Raw genomic sequence first — 12,767 nt, forward strand, 5'->3', positions numbered from 1 at the left:
TTGGATGTGATGCCGGTGCCTGAGTTGAGCTCAGAGGAGGAAGGAGGTGAAGAAGATGATAATGATGATGATTCAGATGATGGAGATGATAATGATTATGATGGAGATGAAGGAAGGGCTGGAGGAGCCATGATTATTGATGCACTTGATCAGGGGGAGCAAACTCAACAACCCGAACAACCTATACCATCACCACCACAAACTCCACCACATCAAACCACTCAATCCCCACCCCAAACCCTAAACCAATCACAACCTGAAATATCAGCTCATATATCCCCAACACCACAAACCCCACCAACAAATAGCCCAATTAACACTGATCCATTCATTCCAAGCCAACCAGAAACATCAAACCAACCCATCATTGAACCTGTCATTCAACAACAACCTATACTTGAACATGAACCTTACATTCCTGACTCATTACCATCAAACCTACACACTTTTCCAACAACATCACCCAGCCGAAGCCCTATCACTGAAAACATATTTTCTACACCACCTACATCCCCACAAACCTATACAGACTTATTTCAAAAAAAATTTGGACTTAATGTTAGAAAATGCAACATTGAAGAGAAAGAATGAGGAGGTAAGTAATGAAAATGTTATGTTACTTGATAAGTTGGCACAAGCTGAAATGAGAATTCAAGCCCTGGAGCAGGAGGTTGAGAAGACCTCAGCTGCCCCAAAACAGGGGGAGAATGAAAAGATGCCAATTGACACTATAGTGAATGTTGAAACTGAGAAGGAGATGGATACAAGTGTTGAGACTGTGGATGTCTTGAAATTAATTTTGAATGCTTATGATAGTGAGGCTGAGGATAGTGAGGATAGGAGAATTTAAGAGATAGATTATGAGGCTGATATACCTGATGGTGCAGAACAGGATTATGATGTGAATGATGAGATTGTGAAAGTGGTATGGAATAAGGAGAATGATGAGGAAAGGAATGATGAGGAGACAGAAGGTGGAAATGAAATGACAAATGTTGAAAAGAATGTAGCTACCACTTATGTGGCTACTGATAATTTAACTAATGTTGCCACTAATAATTTAACTGATGTTCAAACTGAGGAAATCATTGAATGCTGCTACTGAGGAACTTATACACAATGAACCAGAAACTGATAACCATGCAAGTAGTTCCAAGACTGTAGAGCATGATGAAGAGATGGAAAATTTATATAGAGAGATTGATGAAATTGAGCCTGAAACAGAAGAAGAGCTACAGAGAAGATTGAGTAAGGGAAAGGCAAAGACAATTGAAGATGAGCCTGTCAAAGAAAAATCTAAGAAAGACATTCTGAATAGAGAAAGACAAGAGGCGGCTGCTGCTGAAAGAAGGGAGATTGATGATATTATGAGAATAACAAGGCATAGGGAGATACTTTCCCAAACCCTGACACAAGAAGAAATAGCAAAGCAAGAAGCTTTGATCAATCAGGACAATATCTCCAAGATGATAAATGAAGATGAGGCTGAAGATCAAGAAGTAATTGAAGCTTTGATTAAGTTAAAAAGGGTTGAGGAAGCAGACAACTCACTAGCCATAGTGTTGAGCAAATTTGCTACAAAAAACCCAACTGAGTCTGAAAAGGCTCATGAATCTGAACAAGTGCCCCAAAAGGAACCTGAGAGGCCATCTGGTGAAACTATTGAAGAAATGATGGCCAACATCATCAGAATCAAGATGGAAAGAGCTAAAAAGTTTGAACAAGTGTATGCAAGGAAAAGAAAAGCTGAATCTCATCCTGATGATGATTCAAGACCAATCAAAGTAATACCATTACAAACCTTGCAACCAGGAGAAAAGCTGCCTGGTGTTCCTGATGTTCCTGATACTAGTAATCCAAATTCAGAACATCCTCTGATGAGCCAAAGATAGATGCAGTTGATGAATCAACTGAGGAGGAGGATGAGACTGATGATTCTGATGATAACAATAATGATGATCAAGGGAAAGGAGGTGAAGCTGTTAATGTTGAGTCCCCACATGTTACAATGACTGATGAACAGAGGGCTAACATTGAACTGAGTATACTTGAAGCCAAATTAAAAAATCCTTTGATTATCAAGTTAAAGGAAATTGGTGTGAGCTTTGAGAGCATCTCTAAATTGAATGATGAAGAATTGGAAAAGAGACTTGAAGAAGAAAATAAAAAGGTCAAAAGAGCAATGCAACAAAAGAATATAGATGCCCAGAAGTATAGAGACTATCTCAGAAAGCATGGGTACTCTGAATAGGACCTTAGTCACTACAACATTGACAAACTTCATGATCTGTAGAATAGTGAAAAAGAAAAGGTTGTTGAAAAGTTTGTAAAAGAGAATGAAGAGGCTGAAAAGATAGAAGAGTTGAAAAAGAAGTTTGGAGGTATGTATAGATACCTACTAGAGAAGGGAGTGAAGCCTGCTATGGTTGAAAGTCTGACAAAAGAGTCAGTGTTGGATCAATACAACAAAATGAAAAGAAAGGAAAGACTCAAAAGATCACAACCTGAACCTTCAACCAAACAGTCTGAATCAGCTGATGAACCTCATGCAAAGAAAAGAAAGATAATGACTTTGAGGGAAAAACAAAAGAAACAAGCTGAAAAAGAGAATCAAAAGAAGTACCCACTGTTGAAACACCAATCCCAGAGGAGTCAAACTCTGAACCTAAAGATCAACGAATAATTCCTCGGGAAAATGCAGAAATGATCAATATATTGAGGGGTATAATGTTAAATCAGAGAGGTATGGATGAAGCTTCTTTTAATGCCTTAGAAAAGGAAGACTTGAAAGAACTCTTCTATATTCAAAAGGCAGAATGGGAAAAGGTGTCACACCCCGACTAGGTAGTTGCGGAAGCGTAAAACGGGAATGTAACAGATAATACTGGTATCAACAACATTGTTTATAAAGAAATTCACAAACTAATTTACATTATATTACATGGGTTGGTACTATGTTTACGAACTAGATGAGAATCACATAACCGGTTTACGAGCTTCTTATCCAATATTATATATCTGCGTCTATTCACAGCTATTCAACTTCATTCCTAACACCAAGAACGTAAGCAAATCATTCCACCTTTGCTTTACCTGAAAAGCATGTTAAAACAGGTTAACTACGTCTTGTTGGTGAGTTTCAAGTTTCACGAGTATCAACGAAATCAGTATACGAGTTCGTAAAGTTTACAGTGTGTATGTATACATGTATGTGTATGATGTATTATACTAAGCCACAAGTGAAACCGAAACGAGCTAAAACACATGGCCACCCCTGCCCATGCACTCCGTTGGCATTTAACAGCCACTTTTCGCCAAGTATGTACTATATCTAACACCACATAGCAATATGTAATAAGTTTAAATGACAATGTGAAACTTGGTTAACATGTTCCGGCATACCCCACCAGCTCTGTCAGTTGGGTTTGTCAAACCGATAGTACTATGCACACGTCACCGGCACGAAGTTAATCACTTGTGTTTGTGGGGACTTTCAAGTGTTAGTACTTAGATAATTCACATCACCACACGTTTTCAAGTATATAAGTATATGTAAACATGCTTTCCACCCCAAAAGTTCGTAAAACAGTTTAGAAAGTGGGGTCGTGAAACCCACCTTATTGTAGTTCGAGCAGGTAATATACGTCAGTAAGTGTTATGCCTCGATTATAGCTTGTATCCTATAATCGGTATCGTACTGTTAATACTAGTACAGTGTTTAAGCCAAATCGGGCTGTATAACTAGTTTGGTTATAGCTGTTAGGCCCAAAACATGACCATAGTCTTAGATTTTGACGTTGCATACTGTGAAACACTTAAAATCAGATTTGGCTCAGTTTCACCGTTTTCCGAGCCTAGCCAAGTTGATCGTTTACGCGTTTCGGGAATAGATAAGATCATAAAAACTTAAGTAAACATATTGATTGATAAAATGATTTAATTTAAAAAAGAATTTTAAGGTTTCGGTATCTGGATTGATCGCAGGGTTCGTTTCCGTTTTCACACGGGTTTGATTATACAAGACGCGTACAATCCACCCGAATTGTCCGGAATTCTCGTAAAAAGTTCGTTTTTATCAATTTTATCCAAAAATACAATATTTGATCACTTTTGATATTTTGACGTACCAGTCAGTCCGTTAAACATCAAACTGCCGGTTTCGTTAAAACAATAATAATTTAAATCTTTGATTAATCATAACTAAATATGTACTTATATACTAATTATGTAAATTTTTATAAAAATACATTAAAATATGGAGAATTTTATAAAAATATTTTCAGAAATTTTATGATTAATTATTTATTTTTAAAAATTCATTTAATAGGTTATAATCGTGTAATAAATGGCCCGTTTATATCAAACGACCTCCGAAAAATCCTATATTTTTAAAAATTTCCTCAATATTATTACATAGCCCCTGCAAAATTAGAACCTAACTCTTTTGAAAAAAATGCCTTTTTGTGCATTTTTCGGCTGTTAAAATTCGGTTAAATCATAATTGCACAAACCATACTTAGGAATTTCCAATGATCCCCAAACTTTAACATTGATCTTACCATCACATATTAATCTCCAAAACAAAATTTCATAATTTTTCAATATTTTTAGCTATTTTTCCCAAATAAACGCTCATAAACGGAAATAAATTCACCAAATATTCTCCGTTTATCGAAAAATTACCAAATTTGAACAGGGACTCATTTATAAGATCGCTAATGTCCCTGAAAATTTTCACAAGCTAACAACAAGCACGTCACAACCTAATACTAAACAGCCCTTAAACGAGTGTTACGGGTTTACCTTGTCGGTTTTCGATGAGTTTTGCTAGCTTAAACGAATTTCCGGTTCTTGGGTTGTAAACTCAGTGTATCTAAATATCATATAACATAAAACCAAGTGTAAATCATCCATGTAACAGCCTTGATAATTAGGGTTTCGGTTTTGGGTTCAAACCGAACTTTCAAACCGTAAAAACGTTGTATTCATGTTCTAATCTGCGTTTTTGATCAAAAAAGTATATATTCCTTGTTTGTAAACATGTTTAACATCAAAACATGATTTTACTTGATTTTTATGCTTTTTGGATGGTTAAACATGTTTAAAACTAATCAAGGATTAATTTTTCATGGTTAAACTATGTTAATCATGGTTAATATCAATGTAAAAATCAATATTTACCTTAGGGTTTGGGATGGAGGATGAAGAAGAACAGCAAGGGTAAGTATTTTCTGGAAAAGTTGGTCCAAAATTTCTCTAAATTTTTTTTATATAGAAAATACTAGAAGGGGGGTGGGCTGCCCCCTTTGCGGCCGCCAATGTATAAGGCCCATTGGGCCTCCATTTTGGCCCAATGGTGTCTCGGTATTCGTGCCATACGTAAAATTTGGTCCAAAATTTAATTCGGGTTTGGTTTTTCGCAAGAAAACTAGTTTGAGCGCGAAAACCAGCGCGAAAACGAGTGTTTTTCAGCTTCTTTTTTTAAAATTAGAAAAACGTACCGACTCGTTGTAAAATTCGAAAATATTTTCACGGATTGCTTAGAACATGTCATATAAGTGTTTTATAAATCTTTTTCGGCTTAACGGATGCTACAATGCTCGTTTTGATATTAACGATTGCGTTTAAGCTTATAGCGTATCGATAAACGAAACCTTTTCGTTTAAAGAGTTTTAAACGTACTGGGGCCTAAATATCAATATGTTAGTCTCTATAATATATCTATAACTCGTATATGACCCCTTAGTATGTATACGGGTCATAATTAGTATCGGTCGGTTACTCGTTTAAGCACTACGAATTAACCGATTTATCGTTTACTTGCTACATAGTGAATATAATATACCTCGTTATGTTACGAATGTTACAAAAGGCTCTAAGGGAAGGTGAGAACCCTAGAAGCTTTGATGTTGGAAGGTTTGTGCCTGCAGGATTGTCCGACAATCCTGGTACAGAAAAGATGATGCTTCTTCTAAATGAACTAGCCAGACAAGACCTTGTTGAACTGGCCAACCTCCCACCTGAGATGGTAACTTCAATCTACATCAAAACCTTTAATTTGGGGCCTAGAAAACCAAATAAGTCCATTCCATTCAGGCCTCCAAACTCAAGAAGACACCCACAAGGTGAAAGAGGTGAATCAAGTAGGTCTGTATCACAAAGAACAACAAGATCACAATCAAATGTGGATCTTCCAAGAGAACTCTAATTTATTATGTTAGGGAATCTTTGAAAGTGATTATGGAAAGCAGATTATTGAGAGATATAGTAGTGAGGAGTGATTTTTATGAATACACTCAAGAACAATTGGAAAGAATGGCCAGACTCAATATGTATGACTATCGAAACATAAGTAGAATGGTTGGAAGACAAATGAATGATCTGTCACAGTATTTGAAAGATGAAGCTGATAAGGGGTTCTGTGACATTCGTGACAAAACGAGGTATACTATATTCATTACGTAACAAGTAAACGATAAATCGGTTAATTCGTAGTGCTTAAACGAGTAACCGACCGATAATAATTATGACCCGTATACATACTGAGGGGTCATATACGAGTTATATATATGTTATAGAGGCTAACATATTGATATTTAGGCCCCAGTACGTTTAAAACTCTTTAAACGAAAAAGGTTTCGTTTATCGATACGCTATAAGCTTAAACGCAATCATTAATATCAAAACAAGCATTGTAGCATCCGTGAAGCCGAAAAAGATTTATAAAACACTTATATGACATGTTCTAAGCAATCCGTGAAAATATTTTGGGATTTTACAACGAGTCAGTACGTTTTTCTTATTTTACAAAAATAAGCTGAAAAACACTCGTTTTTGCGCTATTTCTCACACCCGAATTAATTTTCTTGCGAAAAACCGAACCCGAACTAAATTTGAAGTGGGCTTTTCATGTTTGGGCTTGTATAATTAAATTAATGGGCCAAAACAGCCCATTAAGGGCCCTCCAATAATTCCGATCGCCAGCCACCAAACCATACATTCCTTTTTATATAACTTACATCTTAAGTATTCTTATTCATTTCAACTCTCAAAATTTTGAAGTCCAAGCAGCTGCAAAGTAAAACTCCAGAAACTTTCAAAAACCTAAGGTAATTAGTGATTTTCTTTGAGTTTTAACCATGATTAACAAAGTTTAACCATGAAAAATTACTCCTTAATTAGTTTTAAACATGTTTAACCATCCAAAAACCCTAAAAATCAAGTAAAACCATGTTTTGATGTTAAACATGTTTACAAACCAGGAACATATACTTTTTTGGTCAAAAACGCGGATTAGAACATGAATACAACGTTTTTACGGTTAGAAAGTTCGGTTTGAACACAAAACCGAAACCCTAATTATCAAGGCTGTTACATGGATGATTTATGCTTGGTTTGATGTTATATGATATGTAGATATACTGAGTTTGCAACCCGAGACCCGGAAAGTCGTTTAAGCTAGCAAAATTCATCGAAAACCGACAAGGTAAACCCGTAATACTCGTTTTGGGGCTGTTTAGTATTAGGTTGTGACGTGCTTGTTGTTAGCTTGTGAAAACTTGCAGGGACATTAGGGATCATATAAATGAGTCCCTGTTCAAATTTGGTAATTTTTCGATAAACGGAGAATATTTGGTGAATTTATTTCCGTTTATGAGCGTTTATTTGGGAAAAATAGCTAAACATATTGAAAAATTATGAAACTTGGTTTTGGAGTTTAATATGTGATGGTAAGATCACTGGTAAAGTTTGGGAATCATTGGAAATGTCTAAGTATGGTTTGTGCAATCATGGCTTAACCGAATTTTAACAGCCGAAAAACGCACAAAAAGGCATTTTGTCAAAAGAGTTAGGTTCTGGAAATTTTGCAGGGGCTATGTAATAACATTAAGGTCATTGGTAAAAATTATCGGATTTTTCGGAGGTCGTTTGATATAAACGGACCATTTATTACACGATTATAACCTATTAAATGAATTTTTATAAATAAATAATTAATCATAAAATTTCTGAAAATATTTTTATAAAATTCTCCATGTCTTAATGTATTTTTACAAAAATTTACATAATTTATATATAAGTACATATTTAGTTATGATTAATCAAAGATTTAAATTATAATTGTTTTAACGAAACCGGCAGTTTTGTGTTTAACGGACTGACTGGTATGTCAAAATGTCAAAAGTGGTCAAATATCATATTTTTGAATGATATTGATAAAAACGAACTTTTTACGAGAATTCCGGACAAATCGGGTGGATTGTGCGCGTTTTGTATAATCAAACCCGTGTGAAAACGGAAACGAACCCTGCGATCAAACCAGACACCGAAACCTTAAAATTCTTTCATAAATAAATTATTTTATTAATCAATATATTTACTTAAGTTTTATGTGATCTTACCTAATCCCGAAACGTATAAACGATCAACTGAGCTAGGCTCGGGAAACGGTGAAACTGAGCCAAATCCAGTTTTAAACATTTCATAGTATACAACGTCACAATCTAAGACTATGGTCATGTTCTGGGCCTAACAGCTATACCCAGATTATCTATACAGCCTGACTTAGCTTGAACACTGTACTAGTATTAACGATACGATACCGTTTATGGGAATCAGGCTATAAACAAGGCATCTGACTTATTGATACGTGATTTCTGTGCGAACTACGATAAGGTGAGTTTCACGACCCCCACTTTCTAAACTGTTTTACGAACTTTTGGGGTGAAAAGCATGTTTACATAAACTGATATACTTGAAAACGTGTGATGATGTGGATTATCTAAGTACTAACACTTGACAAGTCCCCACAAACACAAGTGATTAACTTCGTGCCGGTGACGTGTGGATAGTACTATCGGTTTGACAAACCCAACTGACAGAGCCGGAGGGGTATGCCGGAACATATGTAAACCCAGTTGCACATTGTCATTATATTTTTACATACTGCTATGTGGTGTTAGACATAGTACATACTTGGGGCAAAGTGGCTGTTAAATGCCAACGGGAGTGCGATGGGCAGTGGAGGCCATGTGTTTTAGCTCGTTTCGGTTTCACTTGTGGCTTAGTATAATACATCATACACAGACATATATACATACACACTATAAACTTTACGAACTCGTGTACTGATTTCATTGATACTCGTGAAACTTGAAACTCACCAACTAGACGTAGTTGACCCGTTTTAACATGCTTTTCAGGTAAAGCAAAAGTGGAATGACTTGCTTACATGTTTGGTGTTAGAAGGAAAGTTGAATAGCTGTGAATAGACGCTGATATAATACTGAATAAGAAGCTCGTAAACCGGTTATGTGTTTTCACCTAGTTTGTAAACATAGTACCTACCCATGTAATATGATGTAAATTAGTTTATGAATTTCGTTATAAACAATGTTGTTGATAACAGTGTTATCTGTTACATTCCCGTATTACGCTTCCGCAACCACCTAGTCGGGGTGTGACAGAAGTTGGTATCAGAGCCATTGGTTATAAAGAATTAGGATGTCCCTTAGGATACCCTAAGATAACCGTAGGCTCGATTAACTCTGGGAATAAAATAATATTAAATAATATACACGAATGATTCTCGTGATGAACGCGAATGGACAAGTGGGTTATTATGGTCCGGAACGTAATAACAGACTTGTTTGTATGAGGAAATTCGAGAAGAAGTCGATAAACAATCGAATAGGTAAAAACAGCAACATATGTGTATAAAATATAATAATAAATAAATATCTGTGTATATAAACGATTATTTGTGCTTATGTGTATAAATACTTACATGTATTTTACTATGATTAATATAGAAGGATATTATTCTTATCACTAACAATTGTGCAGGAATATGTCAAGATCTACTGATCGTTTACCTAATACCCTACCAACAGGGCCTGAGGAGGAAGAGGAGGATCCGGAAGAGGAAACTGAGGAGGAACCAGAGGAAATGGAAGAAGGTGCAGATGCGGTAATTCCACGCGAGGTACCCGCAGATCAACCCGACTTATCGGGTTACCGTTGTGACACCTATCCCCCTAGGGAATCCCCTAGGAATGTTGCAGGACAGGGAGCTACTAGTGCTTATCATTCACCTGTTAGAGCACCCAGATTCCCTACTCCACCTGTACAGCATACACCAGTACCCCCACCCACTATTAAAAACCGTCAGACCGCTCGCATTTCAGTGCGTCCACCTGAGCACACTTCTCTCCCACCTCGATCTACGTACCATAGGGGAGAAACATCACGTGTCCAGGTCACTGAGATACCTATTCCTACTTGGGGTTTACCCGCCCCGGTACCTGAGCCACCTCGTTATTCTGATTCAGCATGGTTTGGTTTAGCAACTGATCAGCTTTTAGACCAATCACATTCTATAAATAACCTAAACCTGCATAGACATGATATGCAAGATCACATGCGGTACATGCAGCAAGAAATCAGAATTGTGCAAAGATCCAGTGCTCACAGCCACGGGCGTCAGGATCGAGCGATGATACTACTGGGGGTATGCTTAGCGGTTAATGCGGCCCTAGTGGCTGCTGTTGTTTGGTTGTGGCTCCATGTTGCAAAGAATGGATAGGACATAGTAGTCTAGTCTTATGTATATAGTCTTTTGATATCCCAAGTAGCATTTTGTTACAGCATGTTGGGCTGACTTGGGAGTTATTTGTGGTTTAGCACTATTTCAAGCACTGGCCCTTATCGGGTTAAGTCTACATGTCACTTAGTGACAAATTTTGATACGCATATACAAGCGCTGGCCTATACCAGGTTAAGCCTATGCGCTAATTTTGGATGCATATGTACAGTAATGATTATAATTAATACAAACGTGTTTTCTTTGGTATAGTTATGTGTTGTGAAATTGTAATATTGTAAAGTTGTGTTGATCATAGTGAAACAATATTGATTATTATATAATTGATTATTTTATAGAATGGCCCCGAAGAAAACAAACCCTTTGTCTGAGGCGGAAGTGGCCGCAATGATTGCTCGTTGTTAGGACATGAAATGTCATGTGTATGTCCCCAGTTCTATCAGGATGGTTCGATATGAAAATAACGATCGTGAAACCAAGTTAACGGACTGAAAATGTCAAAAGAAACTGATTCGATCGAATCAGTGACTGATTCGATCGAACCAGGACTCATTCGATCGAATGAGATACTCATTCGATCGAATCAGTATACGATATATAAACGAAACTTAGGAAATTTCACGAGGGAGAACACACATTACACACAGTCACGAACCTGCTACTGCCGAAAATCCTCTCTGCCAATCTTCGTCGTGTCGGTCTTTTCCTCCGTCCCTAGGTGTCAAACCGTCTTAGGAATCGTAACCGTGCGTTGTTGATCACCACCGAATCGCCGTGTTAGAGGATTCCGCACTCTAACACGTTGCCCCGTGAATCGTTGGGAAACCGTGTCCCGCACCGGTCCGACAAAGTGGTATCAGAGCCTTTGGTTCTTGATTCACGTTAGATTCGTGGTGAAATTCGTGTTTTTCTCGCGAAAATCGTAATTTTTGCCGGAAAATTCCGAATTTTTGGTGTTTTTGATCTTGGTGTTCGTCGTGTTCTTGTCAAAAACTGTTAAAATTGTCATATTTTGGTGTTTTGATCTTAGAATTGTGTGATAAAAGTTCGAGTTTCGTCAAGAACGTTCTTCGCGTTCTTCGTGTTCTTCGTATTTTTGGTGGTTTTGATCCGTTTTTTGGTTGGTCTTAAGTTGTTTTTGTGTTAAAAGTCATATTTCGATCTTAATTTGCCTCTTGATCTTTCAAAATTCGTGTTTTTGATTCAAAATTCGAAAATCCGTCAAAATCTTCTAATTTTGGAATTTCCAGATTTTCCGATCGAACGTGTCTATTTTTGGAACTCATTCGATCGAATAGCCTTCCTATTCGATCGAACAAGTTTGAACTTTGACCGAATCAGTTTTTCCCGCCGTGAATTACTCCTAGTTCATTCGATCGAACCAGATTTGTTCATTCGATCGAATTAGTCACCATTCGATCGAATAAGTCTTTTATTCGATCCGCCGATTCGATCTTTGTCCTATTCGACTGTCAGAACCCGTTCGATTGAACCAGAAACTCTTTCGATCGAACCTCTCAACCCATTCGATCGAACCAGATTCACTTTCGATCGAATAACTTTCAGAAGAACAGATCAGTATTTCAGAGAGACATTCGATCGAACCAGAACACATTCGATCGAATAGGTCACTCATCCGATCGAAACAAACTCATTCGATCAACAGTTCAACGTTAAAGCAAAGAAACAAAGATGCTACAAGTTCGAGTACCAACAAGAGGATTCAATCGATTCTCGAAAGTGATTCTGAATCGGGAAGCTATAACAAGCCACCAAAGCTAATGACTTTAAACGATTTTACAACCTGGAAGACAAGATTTCAAATTCATATAACAGGTGTAAATCCTGGACTTTGGGAAGCTGTCCAGACAACTTGGGTGCATCCGACAAATGATGATGGTGAGACTTTGAGTTACTTTAGGCTGTCTGAAGAACAAAAGATAGCCTTCGATGCTGAGAAGAAAGCCTTCTCCTTACTATCACAAGCACTCTCCAGTGATCTCTTCCATCAGTTTAACCAGTTTACAACAGCGTCAACTCTTTGGAACGCACTGGTTGAACGATGTGAAGGATCTGACTCACTTAGAGAAATTCACGCACGGGAGCTCAAGCGTGAATTTGATTTGTTTAGTCCAGAATCGGGAGAAGACATTGAATCGTTACT

General features: G+C 37.1%; 1 protein-coding gene across 1 annotated transcript; it reads left to right on the top strand.

Annotated features, from left to right (window-relative positions):
- Positions 1 to 540: 540 nt before the first annotated feature.
- Positions 541 to 6,410, top strand: LOC143612719 (uncharacterized). Its single transcript, XM_077086634.1, has 2 exons — positions 541 to 2,826; positions 5,873 to 6,410. The coding sequence occupies exon 1, from the start codon at positions 1,068 to 1,070 to the stop codon at positions 1,890 to 1,892; it is 825 nt and encodes a 274-aa protein (XP_076942749.1). The 5' UTR covers positions 541 to 1,067; the 3' UTR covers positions 1,893 to 2,826; positions 5,873 to 6,410.
- Positions 6,411 to 12,767: the final 6,357 nt, after the last annotated feature.

This window comes from Bidens hawaiensis, unplaced genomic scaffold (genome assembly GCF_021521415.1).
Source record: "Bidens hawaiensis isolate Kalapana, Puna unplaced genomic scaffold, B.hawaiensis_p1.1 tig00035428_1, whole genome shotgun sequence".
NCBI lineage: Eukaryota > Viridiplantae > Streptophyta > Magnoliopsida > Asterales > Asteraceae > Bidens > Bidens hawaiensis.